A 25,266-nucleotide genomic window follows, 5' to 3' on the forward strand; every position below is an offset into this window, starting at 1 on the left:
GAATGGATGGTATGATTTCCTCTCTATATAGATTGTTATTTAACTTATTAACACTTTCCTATGTTAGGTTTAAAGTATTAATCAGGTTCCTACCTGACTTGGATTGTACTTGAATAAATTTTAAACTTTTTGTGCTTGTTTATTCTGTGTTAAAACAAGTAGTATAATGACAGATGTACTCTGTTATTTTCAAAGATCAAAGAAAGCCATCAGAGTAACAATAGAAAAGAAAAGGGAGAAATGAAATAGTATTTGTCTCATGTATTTTATTCTTTAGAGAAATATCTATTCGATGCTTATTAACTTACCTACTTTTAATGTCATCCTTCTCCATCATTCTGTTATTACTAGAAAACCTTAATGTAACTCTGGGAGTCTACATGGCGCTCCTTGTATTCTTTTAGCCATGTTCCTCATCTTGTTTTGGAAATTTCTTTTTCTGTTTTCCCAGTTTAGGACCTGTGTGAAAATGATCTTTTGTCATAGTGCCATCTCCCGCAAGATTGGACAAAAACAAATCTGGAGTTGGTTTAAAATAGAGCTAGTGCTCTATAACTTCCTTGCACTAACACCTTTACTTTTTGTGAGCAATTTGTTGTATTTTATGTTTCTGAATTTTGTCATGGCCTTTAACATTGGTATTTTAAAAAAAGAAAGTATGTGATTTCCAGTACAGTCTCCCCTAAATGTTTTCTGTGATAGGACCTGGGTATCGAGTTGTTGAATGTACTGCATCGAGTAATTTTGACCCGAGAATCACCTTCCATTCAATTGGCTTCACTTGAAGTGGTAAGGCAGATTATCTGTGCGGCTCAAGAACATGTGAAGGAGAAAAGACGAAGTGCAGAAGGTGAATGTTAACCATAATGCCAAGTTAATCACATAGCATCATTGTTTCTTAAAGTATTGCTTATGTGTCTGTGTCGTTCTGATAGTCTATTGTGTGTAGTACAAATGAAACTTCTCTAGGGACGGCTTTACGTCCTCTCAGTCACCTCTGCATGTTAGCTTGGATATTGTTAGTAGCTAAATTACTGTTCTTGGGGAAAGGAGAATTTTAACAAAATCCTAGAAGGGAAAAAAAATCTCATACTGGTTGCATACTTAGTTTAGCTAAGTGTTTACCAATGTACATGGAAAGAACTACTGACAATTTTTAATGACTTAGGTTTTACAAAGTGATTAAATTGCTTTTTTGCAAGTCTAGTTCAGTATTGGTGAGTTTATTATTTAAGGTTACATTTGACTACATATGACAGAAAACCCAATGTAACAGTGGATGTGAAACACAAGGACTTACTCTCTCAGCTAAGAGAAGACCAGATCTAGGCAGTCCTGGGCTGGTGTGTCAGTTTCTTAAAAGACATCAGAGACCTCGGTTCCCATCTTTCTGGCCAGCCACTATCGATACTTAAGGTCACAAGGTCCGTGCTGGAGCTCCAGCTGTCAGGTTCACATTCTTAATAGCAAGGAGTTAACCAAATGATATTTTTTAAGACTGAGAAGGTTATTAAGGATTTCCTTTTTTTTCTTTAAGATTTTATTTTTCCTTTTTCTCCCAAACCCCTGGTACACAGTTGTGTATTTTTAGTTGTGGGTCCTTCTAGTTGTGGCATGTGGGATGCTGCCTCAGCATGGCCCGATGAGCGGTACCATGTCCGCACCCAGAACTCCAACTGGTGAAACCCTGGGCCGCCACAGCAGAGCGCACAAACTTAACCACTCGGCCACGGGGCCAGCCCCCAAGGATTTCTTTTGATCCATTGCAATAAGAAGTCATAATAGGGCCAGCCCGGTGGTGCAGCAGTGAAGTGTGCACGTTCCGCTTCGGCGGCCTGGGGTTCGCCAGTTCAGATCCTGGATGCGGACATGGCACCACTCGGCAAGCCATGCTGTGGTAGGCGTCCCATATATAAAGTAGAGGAAGATGGGCACGGATGTTAGCTCAGGGCCAGTCTTCCTGAGCAAAAAGAGGAGGATTGGCAGCAGATGTTAGCTCAGGGCTAATCTTCCAAAAAAGAAAAAAGTCACAATAAAGACAACTACTTTTATCTCCATAACTCTTTTCTCTTTCAATCTTTAAGACCCAAGATTTTCGCCATTTAAATGTGTTACCCACAATAGAAATGAACTAAATTGCCATCTACCAGAAGCAAAACAAGCAAAGCATTTATTCATCACTGTTCTTTCTGTCTTTTAGTTGATGATGGTGCTGCTGAAAAGGAAACCCTGCCTGAATTTGGAGAGGGAAAGGACACAGGAGGACTTGTGCCTGGGAAATCTTTGGTTTTTGCAACATTGGAATTGTGTGTGTGCATCCTAGTTAGACAGCTCCCAGAACTAAATCCTAAATTGACAGGTAGCCCAGGAGTAAAAGCCAGAAAGCCACAGATGCTGTCAGAGGATGGAAGTAGATTGGTTTCCGCTGCCTTGGTTATCCTCGCTGAGCTTCCCGCAGTGTGCTCTCCGGAAGGTATGCTGTGCTGTGGGATTGCTGTACTTGACCTGGAAGGAAGTGGGTGGGTTCAGTAGATACAGGAGATAATGGTGGCTAAGCCTTTTCTCATCAAAGTAATGCTGACCCAAAGGTTTGAATAATGTTTTTAATCCTCTAAGATTAACATTACATCTAATAATTTGTTTTACTAAAAGGGTGAAAGTAAATACAGAGACAGCAAGTAGTATAGACGGATAAGCTCATCTATGGTTGACAGTATTTTAAACTGGTCTGTGGCAGTTATTAGGCCTTGGGCATTTTTTGGTATACAGTCTCTAATGGACTTCACTGCCTCAGTGATGACAGAAGTTTGTTATAGCCAGTTCTGTTTGGAATCAAGCCCATACTGTTAATATATTTCATTTAAGGCTCTCTATGCGGCTCTCCTGTGGGTTCCTTCTGTGTGACTCTTGAACCCAGGAGTCCTCCTGCTCATCCCTGTTCTGTGCCGTTGTCCGTGGTGTTACTTGATCTGAAACGACCCCATCCCCTTCTCTCCCTTTTAAAATTTTGCCTTCCTTTGAAGTTCAGCTCCAGGCCTCCCTCGTTTGTGAAAGTTTCCCTAAAAACACTAGCTCATACTGAGTTTGGATTTTTCATGTGCATGTGTATATATATGTTGCTTCTGTGAGTAACACTTAGTTTTTGTGTGTCATATAGAGGCATTATATGTAATTGATTATTATACATAAAGAAGATAAATATATACACAGACATATATGCTTTGTTTGCAATGAAATTTTGTATCCTCTAGGAAATCTTGTACATAATAGGTACTCGATACTTAATAGATACTTTTTAATTGGTAAGTGTATTTCTGCTTAAATGTGTCTTGACCAGTTTATGTGCTCACTTATTTTTAACATGACTTTAAGCTCCAATTTTAATTAAAACCTGTTTTCCTTGTTCTCACACACTGCCTTATTCCAAGTGGCAGAAAAAGTGACTAGCAGAAGATTAGTGGTAAAAATATACAAGTTCTGTTGAGTAGCCTCCGGGAAAATTAAATTGACCATTTTAGCTTTAGTCCCTTCATTTTAAACATAAATGACTTTTCAACTCCTTAGTGACCATGGAAACTGTAATGTTTTGTACCTAGTGGATTGCTACAAATTCCCTGGAAAAAGAGTTTAATATAAAATAAATTCAAATAGATAGCGGCGATGGTTGCACAGCATTGTGAATTTATTTCATGCCACAGAATTGTATACTTGAAAATGGTAAATTTTATGTTGTGTATATTTTACCACATTAAAAAATAAATAAAAGTAAACTCAACATCTGTCAACTACCAAATAAGACAAGACAGAAGAAGATAATACTGACACAATTTAAATAACATGTTCGATTATAACCAAAATTTAATCCAGTCTTAAAATTACTTAAATTATCTTAACAGTTACAATCCTTTATGAAAAATAATCTTAAAAGCTAGAAATCTTTGACAGTGTCCTACTCATTGATGATTTCTTTATAGGACCTGCATACATAGACTGAAATACAGAGGGGTTTTTTTAATGTATCTTACAGGAAGCATCTCAATTCTCCCTACCCTACTGTACCTCACTATTGGGGTCCTCCGAGAAACTGCTGTGAGGTTACCTGGTGGCCACCTATCGTCCACAGTGGCCGCTTCCCTACAGGCTCTGAAAGGAATACTGTCTTCTCCCATGGCCAGGGCAGAGAAGAGCCATGCTGCTTGGACTGACCTTCTCCGTAGCGCTTTAATGACAGTTCTCGACTTCTGGGATCCAGGTAATTAAGGTTCTTTGGAAGCAGCTGTTCGGTTTGTTTTCAAAAGCAAGAGGGACAGTTTTTTGAGAAGAAGCTATTTTCTTGATCATGTTTGGCAGTCTCATCTGGAGGAGACCGTATTCACTACATATGAGTTTACAGAATATGTATAAGGAGATAATCTAGAAACGTCTATGTTCTCATTTTAATGTCTTTTACCTTTAATGCAATTAAATGGCAGCTTGTGTTGACAGTGAGAGACCTTCAAATGTAATATTACGTTAATTTTAAAATTGAGTATGATCTATGACTGATGGAACTTTCTAATATACACAGTCTGAAAAGTGCATAAACTATGCATTATAAATATAAATTAGACCCATCTGGTTCATGTCCTCACTCCAGCACTTACTAGCTAACTGACTAGCCAAGCTACCAAGTTTCTCTAAGCCTTAGTTTTCTCATTAACACAATAAGGATATTATGTTACAGGAAATTGTTAGAGCAGTAACATAATATACGAAAAGCATCTCGCTTATTACCTGGTGTCTATCAATAAATGATAGCTGGTTTTATGTTCAGTATCCATTAAAATTTGTTTTTCTCTTGTGATTGTTGTATAGTTTTCATTTTCAACGTTATGTTATAGTGAGTAAAAAGTCTTTAGACATATTACAAATTATCCCCACCTCCTTATTCTGTTTCTAAAGGTCACAGTGCACCATGTTCGATTTCATATGGTAAAAAGATTTCAATTGAATTCATCATTTATTGACCACCTACTTTGTGCCCAAAATTGGGAGTCTAGTGGAGTTTAGTGCCTATAAATTGCTGTCGGGTATGATCCATACCATAAGGTGCTCCTTGAAGGGAACAGTAATGTAATGTCTTATTTATCACTGCATTCCTAATACAATATAAAAAGGGGCTAACTGGCAAAAAATTAGACTAATTAGCCCTGTTTAGTGAATTAAGCAAAGTGTCACAGGTAGGGTTCTCTCATGCTGAGATGGGGTTTGAGGAACAAGAGATTTATTAAGGAGCAACATCTGAAGGAAATAGGGGGAAACAAGATTGGGCCAAGGAAAAGTCAGACTGCAGTGCGGGCCCCCAACAAAGCTCAGCGAACCTGTCAAGGGAGCTCTGGAGATTGCCATTCAGACGGTCTCACCTGGGACAGAAATGGCCTGGGTCTTGTCCTCAGAGAGAAGCATGTGATGTCAGTCAAGGCAGCTCCGTGGCTGAGGCCAGTCCTCATGGAGCTGGCAGCTGACCACACTCCCTCCTGCTGGGCAGCACAGGCCGCCACAAAGGGGATCTCAGTCGTGCACGTCTACATCTACCACCAGAGGCTTCTCAGGAGAGGCCGTTTCTTAAAGAAGCAGAGAGCGTCCCCACACGGACATCACAGAAACAGCTTCCAGGCACAACATTTTGATCAAACACCTGGAGACCAAAATAGGATGCTCCATTTGGTGACAGCAAGTAAAGAAATGAGGAATGTGGGGCTGAGGGAAAAGAGTAGGAGAGTGGCAGCTGGTGATTAGTAGAGAAAGAGGTGAAGTGGGTGGTGCATGGGGCCGGATTGTGGAGGGTTCACATGATTTGTACTTTGGACTGCTTTTAATATGCATGTGGATTCATAAAGGGTTTTAAGAAAGGGAGTAAAGTGATGGGGTTTGCATTTCTAAAGAATTGCTCTGGCAGCAGTTGGAAAAGAAAGTAAGATTGTTGGAGGTAAGATAGTAGCGGTAAAGATGAAGAGGAGTAGAATAATGAAAAATAAGATGTGAATCACGTGTTCACAGAATTTACTGATAGTTTGGTCTAGGAGCAAGGGTAAGGTGACTGGAGCACTCGAGTGCCATTAACTGAAATGCCTAAAGAATAATCAAGTGGAGCGAATATGCAGAGGTCTGGAGTTCGAGAAGGAGTCTGGGCTAGAGGTGATTCTAGACTACGTATATTTGGACGTTGTCACTGCAACCTATGGATGGTTGAAATCACCAGCTCAAGTTTTTGGAGCAGGATGGGAGAAGATTCAGGAGAGGACACGATCACAGAAGCCAAAGACAAGAGTTCTAATGGCAGGAGAGTGTCAGCAGTCTAAGATACAGTGTCAAGGTACGGATCAGAGGTGGGGGAAGGACAAGAAAGCTGAAAGAAGAGGTACGGTCAAGGAATTTTTGTTTAAAGCTGAGACTCTAGCATAAGTTCGTGCTTATGGAAAGAAAAGAAGGCAGAGATGGGGTTGGAGTCGGAAGTATAAGGGAGGGAAGCAATGTCCCTTTCTAGGCAGGAAGGAATAAAACTCACAGCACGTTTCGAAGGATTAACCTCTGCCGGTGAGAGAGAAGAAAAGGAAATAAGGAAGGAAAGTAACAGGTGTGAGTTTTTATGTTGAGTTATAATGAGCTTGCCTCTTTCATCACACACACAAGAAGATGTTTTTTTGTTGGGTCTCAGGGAACGAGGTTAGGACCTTGAGGATTTAGGCTAGATACTGAGAGAAGTTAAAGGAGCTGATCACGACAGGTAAACCATTCGCTATGCAACAAATTGCGCCAAAACTTAGTGGCTTAAAACAGCGAACATTTATTATCTGGTAGTTTGTGCGTCAGGAATTCAGAGCAGCAGAACTGGATGGTTCTGGCTCAGGGTCTCTCCTGAAGTTACTCAGGTTCGGATGTTAGCTGGCATGGCAGCTACAGGATCCTTGCCAAGATGGCTCACTCGTGGCTCTTGGCCAGAGGCCTCACTTCTTGCCACACAGACCTCTCCCCTCTGTGGGGCTGGTGCTCAGGGAACCTTGCCTCCATCCTAGGTAAAAGAGAATGGGAGTAAGGGGATTGGGGCAGGGGTGAGGGGAACAGGGGAATTTTAGAAGAAATGAGAAGAGGAACCCAGGAGAGCTTTATCTTACTGAGAATAAAAGGACGTTTTTACTAAACAGACTAACTGACCGTGTTGTAGTTTCAGGTTGCTATGAATGATTAAAAATAGCTTGACTGTATGGGAAGCAGTGTCACATGGTTAACAGTGTGCTCTCTGGGATCAAACTGTTTGCTTTACTAATTATGTGATTTGGGCAAATAACTGAATTCCTGTTCCTCAGTCTCTCTTCCATAAAATGGGAGAAATAAGAGTACATACCTCATGGTGCTATTGTGAGGATTAAATATTTAATATATATAAGGTGCTTATAATAATGCTGTCATCATTTTAAATGTTGACCATGTACCTATTTTACCTTAAAATTGTTCAAATTATTTTTGTTTTTTTCCTTCTTCTTCTCCCCAAAGCCCGCCAGTACATAGTTGTATATTCTAGTTGTGGGTGCCCCTGGTTGTGCTGTGTGGGACACCGCCTCAGCATGGCCTGATGAGCTGTGCCATGTCCACGCCCGGGATCTGAACCGGCAAAACCCTGGGCTGCCAAAGCGCGTGAACTTAACCACAGCCCCCTATTCAAATTATTTTTATAAAATAAATCCCACTCGTCCATAATATTATGCTTTCATTGTAACTCTGTCTCAAGTGACAGCTCAGATATTAACCTCAAGGCTTTCTCTGACACCCAACATAGCAACTCCGGAGTTGCTATTATCTTTTTTGTGTGTGTATGTGAGGAAGATTGGCCCTGAACGAGCATCTGTTGCCACGCTTCCTCTTTTTGCTTGAGGAAGATTGTCCCCGAGCTAACATCCATGTCAATCTCCTTCTCTTTTGTATGTGGGATGCCGCCACAGCATGGCTTGATGAGTGGTATGTAGGTCCATGCCTGGGATCCAAACCCGTGAACCCTGGGCCACCAAAGCAGAGCACTCAAACTTAACCACTGTGCCACTGGGCCAGCCCCTCTATTATCTTTTAATATATTTTTTATATTCATAAATCTTGTGACTAGCTGAAATTAAATTATTTACTTCGTGGTATACAGTATATCTTCTCTGTAAATTGTATTCTCAGTGCCAAAAAGAGTGCTGGCACGTAGTAAATGTTTCTTAAATAATAGCTGAAAGAATGTTACCAAAGCTTCTACATATATAGATACAGGTCTATAGATATGTCATTTCTTTGTAAGTGAGCAATCCATTCTTATACAGTTTAATGAGTTGAATTTGCCACACCTTTTCCTTTTCAAATAACATTGATTTTTTCACAGCAGTTTCATTTAGAATTACTTAATGAGAGTATGACTTAGGAAAATGAGCGTAAATTACATCTAATAGAAAATTCCTTCGAATGATTGTGGCCCATGCAGGTATTTCCAGGTTTTTCTGTACTGTTAAGAAATAGTACATGTAGGAAAATGCTGAGATATTTTCACCTGACACGTGTACAGTAACGCATCGCTTAACCATGAGGATATGTTCTGAGAAATGCGTCATTAGGCAATTTTATCATTGTGCAAACATCATAAAGTGTACTTACACAAACCTAGATAGTATAGCCTCCTACACACCTAAGCCATATGGTAATCCTGTGAGACCACCATCGTATAAGCTGTCTGTCATTGACTGAAATGTTATGTGGAACATGACTATTATCAAAATATGAATCCGTGTTTTTTTTTTGATGAGGAAGATTGGCCGTGAGCTAACATCTAGTGCCAGTCTTCCTTTTTTTGCTTGAGGGAGATTGTCCCAGAGTGAACATCTGTGCCCATCTGTCTCTATTTTGTGTGTGGGACCCTGCCACAGCATGGCTTGATGAGTGGGGTGTAGGTCCACGCCCAGGATCTGAAGCACAGACCCCAGGCCACCAAAGCGAAGCTCGCGGACGTAACCACTGTGCCACCAGGCTCTTCTCCAAAATATGAATACTGTAAACTTAACAACAAAAAAACCTGTCTAAGCATTTCTGTATAGCTTCACAATAAAAATAATAAAAAATAGCTAATACATATTGAGCATTATACGCAACATGCTATTCTAAGTGCTTTACGTGGATTAACTCATTTACTCCTCATAACATTGTAAGTACTCTTGTTATTCCCATTTTACAGATGAGAAAACTGAAGATGGGGTTAGATGTCCACAGTCACACAATTTGTAAATGTATATTTCTAGTAAATGTATATATGTATTTACTGATGTCTTTACCTGTGAAGATTATAATTACTTCGGTGAGTCTTGCCTCCAGGATTACTTACAATGCACATTTTAAAATCTACAGCAGGGGCCGGCCCCGTGGCCGAGTGGTTAAGTTCATGCACTCCGCTTCAGTGGCCCAGGGTTTAGCCGGTTCGGATCCTGGGTGTGGACATGGCACTGCTCATCAGGCCATGCTGAGGCGGCATCCCACATGCCACAACTGGAAGGACCCACAACTAAAAATATACAACTATGTACCAGGGGGCTTTGGGGAGAAAAAGGAAAAATAAAATCTTAAAAAAATAAAACCTACAACATTTGCTAGGACTCTAAAGTCAGTCAGTGTTTATTGTCTATAACTGCTGTGTACAGAAAAGAAATTGTTACTACCAAACTAGAGAGAACTTCACGCAGATCGTAAAACAGAAAATAAGGCAGTGTTGGGATCTGTTTCTCACTGATCATTTCTCTTCAGTAGACGGAACACACCGCGAACTTGACGAAGTCAGTCTGCTTACTGCTCTCACGGTGTTTATTCTGTCCACCAGTCCAGAAGTAACCACCGTCCCATGCCTGCAGAAGCGCTGTATTGACAGATTTAAGGCTGCTCTTGAGATAGAAGATCCTATGGTGAGTGTCTTTAGCAGAGAGATATTTCTAATAGGAATGTTTAGGCTTTTGCAAAACTTTTCTTTGTGATTTTCTTGGCTCTAACAAGAAGTACCAGACTAAATTTTTTTTATTTTTAGGTTTGGATTAATTCCTATTCTTGGGGTGACAAAGGCAAATAATAATGGTTTTATTCTTTGGCCCTGAGGATAGAGTATAGTCGGAGAAAGAAAAAGGAAATGTTTAAAAACTACTAAATTTGAAATAGGGACATCTTAAAATTGATATATCTCTAGAACTTTACAAGGGACATTTAGTAAGATAATTTGTAGCTTATTATAGTGGATTTCCTAAAAGAAAAAGAAAAGAAGGAAGGAAGACTCCAGCGTATGCCTTCAATGTATGATTCTGAAATAATGGGACCTGTTCCAAAAACAGTCAACACAAGTTGATCCCATTCCTTTATGGCCCCTTCCTTTGCTAGATTAATTTCCTGTTCCTTTGTGTTACAGAATGAGTTTGTAGCCCATGATCACAAATATATCAACCTTTAAAATTTAAGAACCAGGGGCCGGCCCTGTGGCCGAGTGGTTAAGTTTGCGCACTCGCTTCGGTGGCCCAGGGTTTCACTGGTTCAGATCCTGGGCGTGGACATGGCACCGCTCGTCAGGCCACATTGAGGCAGCATCCCACATGCCACAACTAGAAGGACCCACAACTAAAAAAAATATATACAACTATGTACTGGGGGGACTGGGGAGAAAAAAGCAGGAAAAAAAAAAAGGAAGATTGGCAACAGTTGTTAGCTCAGGTGCCAATCTTTAAAAACAAAAATTATTAAAAAAAAAATTATAAAATATAAGAACCAGCTTCTCTCTCAGAAAACAGTAATCGCTCAGATACCATCACAATGAATTGAACAAGGAGTGACTTAGGTATTTGATACACGGTCATGTCGTCTTGTCCTTCTGCCCCATGTTCCCTCAGCCTCGCAGGAGCTCTCTGGAGCAGGCTCACAGTGGTGTACAGTAAGCTGTCTGTCATTGACCGAAATGTTATATGGAGCATGACTATATTATCAAAATATGAATCATCCAGTTTCCTCTGATGTTGATACAGAATTACAGTCCAGACTCAACACCATGACATTGGAATGTCAAATATGTGTGCTTTTGCCTAAAACATTTTCTGAAATCAAAAATCTTTTTCAAGTTTATGTGTGTGTGTTGTTTTGGTTTTCGTTTTTTACATTATAGAGGGGCACATGGGAGTGCATGGGAACTAGAGAAAAAAAGAACAGCTAACCCCTCGTAGTTCTCCTTCCCTCCCATACACACCCTCGTGCGTCTGCTCCCACCCCAGCTGTCGCAGCCACTGTCAGCATGCAAGTTTGAATACCTGTTAGCACTTGGACTTCCAAAATTAAAGATAAATTAGAAATAAATTTAAATACTTGTTTTTAGGGACTTTAAAAATTTTACATTTTTTTTATTTACTTTTTAAATTTTACACTAAAATCTACATTTTAATATAAATGTAAATTTATATTTACAGTTTATACTGTTTTTGTCTTTTACCTTATTAGGTACAAATCAAGACCTATCAGCTCCTCCTTTCGGTTTTTCAGTATCCGAATCCAGCCGTGTCGTACCCCTACATTTACTCGTTAGTATCCTCTGTGGTGGGGAAACTGCAGGAAATCGACAAGAGGAAACCGGAAGACGCTGCTGAGCTTCAGGTCTTTCAGGAAGGTATCAAGGTCTTGGAAGCGCTGGTAGCCGTGGCTGAAGAACAGCATCGTAAGTGTCAGCACTGAAGTCATCTTAAATGAAAGTCTGTGCGGAATCAGAAATTTAATGTTACTTAAAATATAAAACCTCCCATTAGTCACTTAACATTCTATTTCTACATTCATTGAAAGCAGGTATTATGTTAATCCCCAGTATTGATATTACTTAGTAGTTATCTGGAAGAAGAAGTTCAAAGAATTGTTTTCCCCTTAGGTGAGGAAAATGTGTCCAGATCAAGTGCCTTTACAACTTGGCGTGATGACCATTTACATCCCTGAACCTCGTGCTCACATCATTTGTTTCCTTTCCAGGCTCTCAGCTGGTGGCCTGTCTTCTGCCTATCCTCATTTCCTTCCTTTTGGATGAGAATGCTCTGGGATCAGCAACTTCCATAATGAGAAATTTACATGACTTTGCTTTGCAAAATCTCATGCAGATTGGGCCTCAGTATTCGTCAGTTTTTAAAAGTGTGATGGCTTCTTCTCCAGCCCTGAAAGCCCGCCTGGAGGCGGCCATCAAGGGCAATCAGGAAAGCGTCAGAGTCAGGACACCAACACCTAAACACCCTCAGAACCCGGGAAGGAATTCAAGCATCCAATTAAAGACCAATTTCCTCTGATGTTATTTTTTTTAATAGTAAGCCCCTTAATACAATACTTGATCATTTCTTTCTCTTTGGGGGCAAAAGTGACATTTTAGACACAAGTGCACTTGGAGGTCTGGTTGATTGTTTTAATTTAAATAGCTGTGACTTTTCAAAGTAACAGCAAGGGTAACTTTTTTTGTGGGGTTTTTTCTGTTGAGTGGAACCACAGAACTCTGTCAGAATTCTGGCTAGGAATTTCAAGAAAGTGCTAAAGAACTGACCTTACTAAACAATTCACTGCTTTAAAAAATGAAATGGGTTTCTTCTGACAGTCCATACACACATGGGATACTTAATACTGAGACAGTTATAGATTTGACTCTAGTATAAATTATCTGCGTTTATATTGTATCCCAATTGCTAATTTAAAATTCTGCCTTATTCAGTAATTGTATTAAACTTTCTTGGATTTCCCAAACAACATAAATGATTGGAAATGTTTATGAAACTTGGTTTAGAATTTTCCGACATATAATAGTACAAATTCATAACAGCCCTACAGTGTGACTTAAGATCTGGTGTCTATAAATATCATGGCTTTTCACCACATCTTGGTTTAGTTTGAATTGGGTTCAGAAAATGGAAATTTTACTCATTTTAAATAGAATAAGGCATCTCCACTTCCATTTCTCAAATAGATTTTCTGTTCGTCTGTTCTTAACAATTTTGTTCATTTTCATTTGTGGTAGACATTCATATTGATGAGTTTAATATAGATTAATATCTATATTTAGATAAACTATGGGTTTATATAAATGTCAAATTTAGTACAACAAATTTAAGTCATCAATGAATACAAGTATGTTTTTTTAACATGAAATGTATTTTAATATAGAAAAAATTTAATGATAAAGTCATATTGCTTGAAAAAATATTTTTTAACTGTTGGTAATCATTGACTCTCCTTCCACTTCAGTGTTATACTGTATGAATCAAGCACTATGTCACAACCAAGCATTTCCCTGTTAAAAGTTAAAAACCGAAGTGATGCAGCATGTTCAGAATTGAGAAGACACTTTGAGTGAAGCAAGAACAATGTGATGTACTCTATTTTATTATGTTTGTATATAAATACTCTTGTAAATTGTTCAGAATGAAAACATTCGACAAAATCTAACACTACAATCAATTTTTCTACATAAATAAAGCTAATTTTCTTTATCATTCTTGTATTTGAAATTATTTTACCCACAAAAGGTGGCTGGTTAGTCCCACAGATTCCAGAAAATCAATCCTGTGGAGCAGCTAATATCCCTTCTCTGGAACTTGGCCTTTTTTCTCAGAGGAGCCCTTTCTTCACAGTGTAGGGGAGGAGGACATTTCCTCTCCCCAAATGGGGGTTCGTCTGGCCGGAGAACGAATTAAATTCACATGAGACAGAATAGCAAGAGAAAATTAAACAAAGCTTTATGAGGAACCATGGCCCGGGGCCTTTCTTCCCGAAGGAAGAAAGGGCACCGAAGAAGTGGGGTGCACAGAGTGGTTATATAGCCCCCAAACGGGGTGTTTCACATGTGATTGAAATGTCCCTCTCACAATAGTCACAAGATTGCCCCGTCAGCACAGCACTTGATGGACACAGCAGGTAGTGGTCTGCTGTCTCAGAGGGTGTAGCCGGAGGAAAGTCGATTGTCTGGAGCTGGGCGGTCACAGGTGAGCTCAGCAATCAGTTCCTAGCCTAAAGAAAGATGCTTAATCTTTAAGAAATGCCAATGTTGGGAGGGGGAGGGAAGTCAGTTACAGGAGGTTACCAGACTAGCACAATAAAATGCAGATTTTAAGTCGTTGCCTTTGGTATTGATTAAGAGTTTTTAGAGAGAAGGTCATCTCCTTTCTTCTTCCTGGTACAGAGAGGGAGGCAACTTTTTTTGTTTGTTTTTGTTTTTTTTTAAAGATTTTATTTTTTTCCTTTTTCTCCCCAAAGTTCCCTGGTACATAGTTGTATATTCTTCGTTGTGGGTCCTTCTAGCTGTGGCATGTGGGACGCCGCCTCAGCGTGGTTTGATGAGCAGTGCCATGTCCGCGCCCAGGATTCAAACCAACGAAACACTGGGCCGCCTGCAGCGGAGCGCGCAAACTTAACCACTGGGCCACGGGGCCAGCCCCAAGAGGGAGGCAACTTTTACAGATAGAGGTTTACCTTACAAATGTAAACGTGTCCTAACAAAGGGCAAGTTCCATTCCTCAGAGCCTCCTTCCCTGTCCCAGTCTATCAAAAGCAATCAGCCTCAAATAATCCTGATGCCAAAGAGACATATCTTAGGGTGGCCAACCTCAGGTCCCCACAGCAGCATCCTTCACAGTGCGTTGGATTCTCTGTCGTCCTAATTGTCTCTGCACATTTGAGTGTGTGCTTACTGTCTCCTCCACCTGAATACCCTGCTCTCCTTTGTTCTGTCTGGCGGACTCCCACTCCTTTTAGGCTGGCTTCTCCTTGGTAACACTCCGTAACACATCTTACTCTCCTCTGACACCAAGCAGGTTTACCGCTGCCGCATCTAGGTTCTGTGTACTTCATGCATTCACTGTGCATGGAACATCACAGTGTGTTTTCATAGCTCACCTCCCTTTTAGACTGTGTCTCCTCAAGGGAGACATTTTGTCTTGTGGAACTGCCTCCGTGGCATCCACGAGGTGCTTGATAACTGTTGAACTGCACTGGGACAGGGTGGAGTTGAACTCAGAAGTTTACTCCTTTGCCAGGCCAGTTGCTGAACTGGGTTGTTCTTGGGATGTGATTTATTAATAAGATTTTGGGATTCTTTTGTATTGTTTTGTCTGTTTTGTTTTATTTAGTTTGTTCTTAAACATTAAGATTTCTACTCATCATTTAGTAACACGGTGTCCTGAATTGTTGGGGTTAAAGGTGCTAGGGGCCAGCCCGGTGGCGCAGCGGTTAAGTGCACACGTTCCACTTCAGCGGCCTGGGGTTTGCTGGTTCGGATCCCAGGTGTGGACATGGCACCGCTTGGCACGCCATGCTATGGTAGGCATCCCACATATAAAGTAGAGGAACATGGGCACGGATGTTAGCTCAGGGCCAGGCTTCCTCGGCAAAAAAAAAAAAAACGAGGAGGATTGGTGGCAGATGCTAGCTCAGGGATAATCTTCCTCAAAAAAAAAAGGTGCTAGATGAATGTCAATAGTTATGACAAGATAGTATATCCAATGTCATGGAATTAGGAACTTTGAGTTAGGTACTGCCTGATAGCCACCTTTTTAATTGCCACCTTGTTTACTACGTTGAATTAGTAAATATGTCCTTACTGATGAGGAAATTAAGGCTTACCAGCTGGGATTGGAACTCATCGTTCTGATCCCAGGGTCCACGGTGGAGACAGAAAAAGTGCTCTGGCAGTCCTGGTTCCATCGAAGTGTGGCTTTTCTCTTCTCTCAGTGCTCCAGCTTCCCGCAGGAGCCCTCCCTTACTCTTTGCTGATATTTTCAGTTACATTTCTCCAAATTTCCATCAACAGTTTTCTAACTAATACAGTAGGAAAATGTTTGGTTTTTTTTAAATTATGTCCTCTAGTTCCTATGGAAATAGATATGATTAGATATTGATATAAGTTGTGATTTGTTTAAAGGTGAATAGTTAAATCTGAAAAATCCATCCAAAGTTCTTTGCCTCTGTTTATTTCACGGAGTCTCCACTTGTGATAAAGCGGTTTAACCAGCTTGGTAACTCTTGACAAAGTAACCGTGTTGATTAGCAACTTGGATGGAACAAAGTGATCGAATATTTGTCTTGAGCTTTATGTTTTTCTAAGGGAAGAAACAGAGCCAAAACTACCCACTGCTTGAAAGCTTATCACGGGAAGGCTTAACAAATAACATTGGCTCGAATGGATTTCTATTAATAGAGCATTGAAGCGAAATTTTGCTTTTATAAAACAAACTTCACCATCAACTTACAGGGAACATTCAGACACTTTCAAAGATACAAGTAAGTGCTATAAAAGAAATTTAAGCTGAGGCCAGCCTGGTGGCATAGTGGTTAGGTTTGCACACTTCACTTCAGCAGCCCGGGGTTTGTGGGTTCAGATCCTGGGCACGGACCTACACACCACTCATCAAGCCTTGCTGTGGCAGCATCCCACATACAAAATAGAGGAAGATTGGCATAGATGTTAGCTCAGCAACAATCTTCCTCAAGCAAAAAGGAAGATGGGCAACAGATTTAGCTCAGGGCCAATCTTCCTCACCAAAAAAAAAAAAAAAAAAGCCTAGTGCTGTGGGAGCCCACAGAAGAAAAGGGGCTTCGAAGATGGACTTCATGGAAGGAATATCATATGATCCAGGCTGAGAGAACAGTACTTACATGATGGAGTAAATGCATAGCCCAAGAATCTTTTGTAACATTAATTCTGAAGAGAAGAATTCACTTTATGCCATATCCTAAACAATTCCCTTTGTCTTTTTATTATACTAGTTTGCATTATGAGTGAAGAAATTCAACCCTCAAGCTAATAAACTATGATAATACAAAACTGACAACATGTGAAATAAATTCCATACTCCCCCCAAAACTAAAGTTAAACTGTTGAGTCATTTCCGGCAGTTTAATGGTTGCATTACTGTGCATTAAGGCAATAGTCCTAAAGCTCCCACAGTCCACCTGGATGTGGCTTTCCAGAGTCCTGTTAACCTTTCTAACTGTAGAGTCAAGGTAATTACATATACAGTAGTCCCCTCTTATCTCAGGTTTCACTTGCCACGGTTTCAGTTAGCCACAATCAACTGTGGTCCGCAAATATTAAATAGAAAGTTCCAGAAATAAACAATTCACAAGTTTTAAATCGCACGCCCTTCTGAGTAGCTGGATGAAATTTCGAGCTGTCCGGTTTGGTCCTGCCTGTGACTCATCCTTTGTGCAGCGGACCCTCGCTGTATATGCTACCAGTGGCTCACTGGTCACTTAGTCACCTTCTGGGTGACTGTCATGGTTTTGCAGTACCTGTGTTCAAGTCACCCTTATTTTCCCACATAATGACCCCAAAGCACAAGCCCAGGGATGCTGGCAATTTTGATACGCCAAAGAGAAGTCATAAAGTACTTCCTTTAAGTGAAAAGGTGAAAGTTCTTGACTTAATAAGGAAGGGAAAAAAACTGTATGCCGAGGTTGCTAAGATCCATGCTAATGAGCAGTATATTGTTATAACCTTTTTTTTTTTGAGGAAGATTAGCCCTGAGCTAACTGCTGCCAATCCTCCTCTTTTTGCTGAGGAAGACTGGCCCTGAGCTAACATCCATGCCCTTCCTCTTCTATATGTGGGACGCCTACCACAGGATGGCGTGCCAAGCGGTGCCATGTCTGCACCAGGATCCAAACCGGCAAACCCCAGGCCGCCAAAGTCGAACGTGTGCACTTAACTGCTGCGCCACCAGGCCGGCCCCTACTCATTCTATTTTATTATTGTTACTGTTAATCTCTTACCGTGCATAATTTATAGATTAAACTTTATCAAACAGTGTATCTAGGGTTTGGTGCTAGCCGCAGTTTCAGGCATCTTGGAATGTATTCCCCACACATAAGGGGGGACTACTGTGTTGCATTCTCTCCATCAATTGAATTTACTTTCCTCTTTACAAATAGCTTGTTAACCCTTGAAAGACCTCAGTTTATCAGAAGAAATTTATCTACATGTTTGCTAAAAATATAATTATCCAACTGCTGGCTGACTGACAGTGATCAGCCAGTTAATGAATTGCGCCTGGACTGACTTTTCTGTTTACCAGTCTAACTGATGCCTGAGCTTTTAGCTTCGAGGAAATGGGAAATTTTGTGTTGTGATATAGAGCCAGAATATGTTCAGTGCAGACCACAAATACAATCCCGGTTTCTGCAAATCAAACGCGCTAGCTTCCTTTAACTGCATTTCTGTTTGGTTAGGACTCATGCACTGTTCTGTTTGGGGCATTATGAAATGATGATTCCACAGGCTACTTGGGGAAAATTCTCATTACTTGGTAGCCATTCTTAGTACTTGTCTGTATATCATTCTTTAAATAGCCAATGTATTTCAAAAAAACAACTTATTTTTTTAAAGAATTCTAACTATATTTTTTAAGAAAATAAGAAGTCATTGCTGCCAATAAAAAACTAATGTTGACAATGTTTTGCTTAATGGGATTACAATTTAATTTTTTTCCTGAAAAAATGTAGAGAAAAAACTTTATAAACAAAAATATGTATATTTGCATACATACGTATATCAGAAGTAGTGGACTGCTTTATGTAATATTAGAAGAAAGAACAAAACAAGTGAGATATTTCTAAAAGCAATTTCAAGCATGCCAGTGACACAGCAAAAACAGTTTCGTTCGTGCTATTATTGGAGGTAGTGCGAGTGCAACCTCAGAGAGAAGGTGCGTGTGCAACCAAAACGGAGACTCTCTGCTGACAACGAGGCCTGTAAACCCCAGTATTTCTCTGCCATTTACGTGTTTCTCATCTTACCAAGCTTTGGGCCTTGTATTTCACAGTCAAATGCTGCAGGAGTGCTCACCACTCCCTGAATTGCCAGGGTGGCTGGTCTCCCCACAGCTTCTCCTCCGTGGTAGTGTCAGGTACTAGAAACATATCATCTAGGCCTTGTTTAAACACAAAAGCTTCTTAAAAATAGGTTCTCTAAGTTATGGAAATGCTTCTGTTCCAGCGGTCAGCAGACCTATTGTGAGTCAACAGCGAAGGAGAAGCGGTTAGACAACCAACTTCCTATTCTCCAGTCAGCTGTGTTGTTCGCTGCCATTTGCTACATTTTTCGCTGCAGATGCTTTCTCTTTTCATTAATAATGTGACCATTCTGGTTTCTCAGTATTGTATAAAAAAATCTGTAGAATTTTCTACAATATAAAGATGTTTCTCTAGTTGTTTTATTTATGTCCTTCACATAGTACTGGGACTTCCAGAATTCACCCTTGATCCTGTGTCTGGGCAAACACATACCTAAACCATTTTGAACGGTTTGTTCTATTTTAAAAGGTTGAGAGTTTCCATGCTCTTCCTTGAAAAGCTGTCTAGCAGATTTCATTATGTGAGTTTCATAATCATCTTTTCTATAATCATTTAAAAGTGCCTGTTTGTCAATGGGTTCTTAGATATGATGCCTAAAAGCACAAGTGACAAAGGAAAAAGCAGATAAATTGGACTTCATCAAAATTAAGACTTTTGTGCTTCCAAGGACACCATCAAGACAGTGAAAAGACAACCCACAGAATGGGAGGAAAAATCTTGCAAATCATGTCTAATCTAATCATGAGTCTAGTGTCCAGAATATATAAAGAACTCTCACAAAATGAAAAGACAACGCATTTTAAAAATGGGCAAAGGATTTGAATAGGCATTTCTCCAAAGAAGTTATATAAATGGCTATTAGGCACATGAAAAGATGCTCAGTATTGTTAGTCATCAGGGAAAAAGAAAACCACGATGAGATACCACTTCAAATCCACTAGGACTGCTATGATCAAAAAGACAATAACAAGCATTGGGGAGGATGTGGAGAAATGAGAACCTTGTTACCTTGCTGATGAGAATTTAATTAGTGCAGCTGCTTTGGAAAACAGGTTGGTAGTTTCTCAAAAAGTTAAACATAATTATGATATGATCCAGCAATTCCACCCAAAGAATCAAAAACATTCACACAAAAACTTGTAATGAATACTCATAGCAGAATTATTGATAATAGCCAAAAAGTGGGAACAATCCAAGTGTTTATCAACTGATGAATGTATAAACAAAATTGAGACATCCATACAATGGAATATTATTCAGCCATAAAAAGGAATGTAGTACTGATACATGGTGTAATGTGGATGAACCTTGAAGATGCTAAGTGAAAAAACCCAGACATAAAAGGCCTCTTCTATGATTCCATTTATATGAAATGTCCATTTATATGAAATGCTTATGAGTAGGCAAATCCATACAGACAGAAAGCTTAGTGGTTGCCAGGGGTTGGGGAGGGAGGTGAGGGGATGACTGCTAATGGTATGGGGTGTCCTTTCGGAATGAAGAAAAGATTCTGGAATTAGTGGTGTTGATTATACAACCTCGTGAATAAAATAAAAACCACGGAATAGTACACTTTAAAAGGGTGAATTTTATGGTATGTGAATTTGTTATGGGTTGAATTGTGTCTCCCAAATAGATGTCCTAACCCCTAGCACCTCAGAATGTGACCTTATCTGGAAATAGGTCATTACAGTGTATAGCTATGATGCGGCCCTATTGGAGCAGGGCAGGCCCTTAATCCAGTCTGACTAGTGTCCTTGTAAGAAGAGGAGATGCCATGTGAACACACAGAGACACACAGACATGGAGGGAGGACACAGGGGAGAAGAAGAAGGAAAAAAAAAGAAGACTGGCAACAGATGTTAGCTCAGGTGCCAATCTTTAAAAAAAAAATATATATATATATATATACACACTTTTTTATATATATATATATATATTTATATATATATCTCTCTCAAGGGTTTTTTTTAAAGATTTTACTTTTCCTTCTTCTCCCCAAAGCCCCCAGTACATAGCTGTATATTTTAGTCATGGGTCCTTCTAGTGGTGGCACATGGAATGCTGCCTCAACATGTCCACACCCAGGATTCGAACCAGTGAAACCCTGGGCCGCCAAAGTGGAGTGCGCAAACTCAACCACTCGGCCACAGGGCCGGCCCCTCAAGTTTTAAAAAAGGAGTCAGTTACAAAGGAGTCAAGAGACCCGGCTATACTTGGCACATAGTAGTTGCTCAGTCTGTAAAGTGGACGTAGTTTACCGTGATGGAAGGAAAGTGTACAGGAACAGCGCCTGGCTTGTGTAGGTTTTCTACACCCTAATTTTATTTATAATCCACCCTATTTATTTATAATCTACCTTATCCTTGGGGCTCACCTTAGAACTACTAAATCAGAATCTTATCAAATGTTTTTTTTTGAAGAAGAAGAAGATTAGCCCTGAGCTAACATCTGCCACCAATCCTTCCCTTTTCCTGAGGAAGACTAGCCCTGAGCCAACATCCATGACCATCTTCCTCTATTTATAGGTGGGTCGCCTGCCACAGCATGGCTCAATAAGCAGAGCATAGTAGGTCTGCACCCAGGATCCAAACCAGCGAACCCCAGGCCACTGAAGTGAAGCGTGTGAACTTAACCGCTAAGCCACTGGGCCAGCCTCTAAATTAGACTCTTTGAGAAGGGGCCTGAGACTCCGATTTTTAACTAGGACCCATGAGACTCGTATAATCTCACAAACTTGGGAAATTCTTCCCTGTCAATACCTGCCTATGTGTAGTGTACCTGGAAACATGAGGAAACCTTGTTAAAAAAAGTAAGTGCTCCTTCCCCCCGAAATAAATGCCAGAAAGTGATAAAGTGCTGAAAACAAACAAAAAAACCCACAACGGGGATATGAAAAGCATAAAGTAGATGTCAATGAGTCTATATTGATATAAATGATTGATTGAATAAATAAATAAATAAATGATGGAAAATAGACATATCTCCCATGTAGAAGGATTCCAAATAATTTACGTAGACATCCCACCCTCAAGGAGGAAACTTAACTCCCAGCCCCTGAGGCGTGGGTTGCACTTAGTGATCTCCTTGCAGAGAAAAGGGGAGGAGAAATGAATAACTTTACGTCAGAGAAACCTTAAAACACAACCTCAGCCAGGTGATCAAGATTAGCATCCACACGAGAGGTCATGTGGATAGGATGTACCCTGGTTGCGACGTGATGAGGATGGCACTTCACCTCTATGGGCTTCTTCCCGAAACCCGTAACCCCAGTCTAATCATGAGAAAGACATCAGACACAGCCAAAGGGAAGGGTGTTCTATGAACAGCTGGCCGATACTCTACAAAACTGTCAAGAGAATCAAAAATAAGGAAAGTCTGAGGGTCGGCCCGGTGGCGCAGCGGTTAAGTGCACATGTTCTGCTTCTCGGCAGCCCGGGGCTCACCAGATCGGATCCCAGGTGTGGACATGGCACTGCTTGGCAAAAGCCATGCTGTGGCAGGCGTCCCACATATAAAGTAGAGGAAGATGGGCACGGATGTTAGCTCAAGGCCAGTCTTCTCAGCAAAAGGAGGAGGATTGGCAGGAGATGTTAGCTCAGGGCTAATCTTCCTCAAAAAAAATAAATAAATAAGGAAAGTCTGAAAAACTGTCACAACCAAGAAAAGCCTAAGGAGACACAGTGACTAAATGTAATGTGATATCCTGGATGGGATCCTGGAACAGAAAAAGGATAGTAGGTTAGACTAAGGAAATCTGGATCAAGTGTGAACTTCAGTTAATAATGAAGTATCAGTATTGGTTCACTAGTTATGACAGTTACCACACTAATGTCGTATGTTAATAACAGGCAGAACTGGGTGTGTGGTATACGGCAACTCTGTACTATCTTCACAACTTTTCTGTAAATCTAAAACTATCCTACATTTAAAAGTTTGCTTAAAAAAAAAATCTGATTCAGAATGTCTGGGGTAAGATCCAATAATTTGCATTTTTAACCAGCACTTGTTTCTCATCTTGCTTCTTGCGTCTGATGGGTGTCACAAGTCCATTCTTGACAAGCATCATCCTATCTCAGATCAGCTCCCAATCTGGGCTTCAGCCTAAAGCAGAACAGCCGTGAGGCCCCATGACCCCTGTTGGCATTTGCACAGTAGGTCAGCTCAGCCTCTGTTTGACTGTGTTTTTAGGGATTAGTCAGAAGAACAGGTACTTCTGTCTCTGGTCACCGGCAGGAAAGGCGTGGTGGAATAGAAAAGTAGGTAGCTGGCTTCCATTTTGAGAGTAACACCCATCTTAACGAGTGTCAAAACACCTTAGTCACTGTAATTTTGTTGATGCTGCTCCCTTTACATGTGCCACTTCCTTAGGCTCCGACCCAGATGAAAGAAACCAAGTGCCAAGCACTAGCCCACAAAATGAGTGGCTGAAGACGGCCACAATAAACGATGTTCCTGGACCCTTGTTTCCAGTTGTCATCTCTCCAGTCTTGGTCCTCAGCTAGTCACATTCCTAATGCTTTCTCTGTTCCTTCAGAGACAGATGACACCAGTGCCTCTTGCAGGTGAGAAGACTGGAGCATCGGATGGGACACAGCAGTGTTTAGATAAGTGATGGCAAAATTCTAAGTATAACAGACTAATGATCCCTAGTAATTTATGCTACTTTATTAAAAACTCAGTATCCAGGGGAGAAAATTAGCAAGAAAAACAGGGCAGATCTCAGACCTAGAAGGACAAAGAATACTGCTGGGGGTTAGGTTCCTTTGAAGTCCTGGGAAAACTTGTGACTATGAAGGTCAGGTCATCTAATTTCTCATCCCACGGTCACGACAACATGGTGGGGGCGGCGTGTGTCGCTCCATATTTACCTTTCCTCCCTTGTCAGAAGAATGTTGAGGCTTTTCTTCCCAGCTGCTCTTTCTCTGAGGACAGGGAACTAACACACCCTTCTCTTGGCGTTCACTGGACGGTGTTTCCGTGTCCCCTGCTGCAGAGTTGCTCCGTCAACCTGGACACGTGGGGCTCTTCACCTTCCCACAATCCTTCTGTTTTCTTAGCCACTTGTCTTGCTCACTAAGCTTCCCTCCCCTTCGCTCACTCTGTTCTGTTCAGTCTGGAAGCAAAGAGATGATTTCACCATTGATTCGTAATGACCTTGAGCGAGGTCACTGCTAATTAGGAATGATCAAATCTGTGAAAAGCACTTCCTGTGAGCTTAAAAACAACCAACCACAGCAGAAACTTGAGCACCTATTGTGTGCAGTGCACTGTGGGAATATGAGGAAGTAGCAGCACAGAAAGGGCACTGAGCTCCAACACCAATGGATCTGGATTCTAATTCCAGGCGTGCCACTGACTAATTTTGTCAGCTTGGGCAAGGCAGCCACCTGGCCTCAGTTTCTTCTCTGCAAAATAGTTGAGCAGAGAGTGACCAACCGTCCCAGGTTGCCTGGGATTCCCAGTTTTGGCACAGAAAGATCTGTGTTCCCAGAAACCTCTCAGTACCAGGTAAGGCAGGATGGTTAGTTCCCCTCTCGGACAGACTATCTGAGGTCCTTTCTGGTTCTGATAATTCTGGATCTAAGCTTCAGGTGCTTCTCAAGCCATGTTGTCTGTGTTCTTTTGAGAGTGTGGACTGAGTCATGAACGGGGAGGGTGGCGGCTACGTGCAAAGAACTCTCGAGCTGTGACTCAGGGGGAGGCTGCAGAGCAACATTCCTAACATCTCAGGGGGAGAGGGATCAGCTGAGAATGGGACACTCAGGCAAGAGACATTCTTGAGTTTCCCAGTGGGAAAGAAATTCGAAAACAATTGACTAATGAGAGGAATTTATAGCAAATGTTGAGGCTGCCAGCATTCTTGCAAGTGAGCCAGTGACCTTTTAAGCTATAGCTACAACCGACTAGCTTCGTGGCCATCATCCCAATGACGGCTCCTTTCCCAGCTCACACTGTATTTAAAATTGGCTTGGCAGTAGGGCTTTTAGCGTCCTTAGATATAGACTTATTCCAGCACGAGGTCATATGAAATCAACTTTCTAATGAAGGCTTTAAAATTTTTTTTTTAAAAAACAAAAACAGAGCAAGCGACTGCCACTGCTGGTGTTGAGAACTAAATCTGTTGTCCTATTTTCATGACTTTCAAGAAAAGGATCCTCGGATGATGAATCGAGAGGGAAGAAAGCGGCGCTCAAGGTCTTGAGTGGATTTACCACACTGTAAGGACTACAGAGGCTGCCAGCTGGCCCCCAGTGGACTCTGAGGAGAGATGCAGCTGCCGGCAGATTTATGTTTAATTTAGAAGCAAACTTCACAATCGCCTTGTACATTTTCTGTGTGCTTGATTTCATTTTGGCTTTATGCTTAAGATGAACT

The 25,266-nt window shown here is 40.9% G+C and overlaps 1 protein-coding gene across 8 annotated transcripts in view; it reads left to right on the forward strand.

Moving 5' to 3' along the window:
* The window catches only part of HEATR5A (HEAT repeat containing 5A), a 99,491-nt gene extending 85,956 nt beyond the window's left edge, over positions 1–13,535 (forward strand). For 6 of the 8 annotated variants that reach the window (XM_046652275.1, XM_046652278.1, XM_046652274.1 and 3 more), the window contains 6 exons: positions 703–850; positions 2,201–2,473; positions 4,028–4,252; positions 9,802–9,956; positions 11,521–11,734; positions 12,037–13,535. In XM_046652275.1, coding sequence (XP_046508231.1) covers positions 703–850; positions 2,201–2,473; positions 4,028–4,252; positions 9,802–9,956; positions 11,521–11,734; positions 12,037–12,344 — 1,323 coding nt within the window. In that variant the 3' untranslated portion in view covers positions 12,345–13,535. Of the gene's footprint in view, positions 1–702; positions 851–2,200; positions 2,474–4,027; positions 4,253–9,801; positions 9,957–11,520; positions 11,735–12,036 lie in introns of those variants that run through there. The other 2 variants (XM_046652279.1, XM_046652282.1) reach the window with 2 other exon arrangements.
* The last annotated feature ends 11,731 nt before the right edge of the window (positions 13,536–25,266 follow it).

This window comes from Equus quagga, chromosome 2 (assembly GCF_021613505.1).
Source record: "Equus quagga isolate Etosha38 chromosome 2, UCLA_HA_Equagga_1.0, whole genome shotgun sequence".
Taxonomy (NCBI): Eukaryota; Metazoa; Chordata; class Mammalia; order Perissodactyla; family Equidae; genus Equus; species Equus quagga.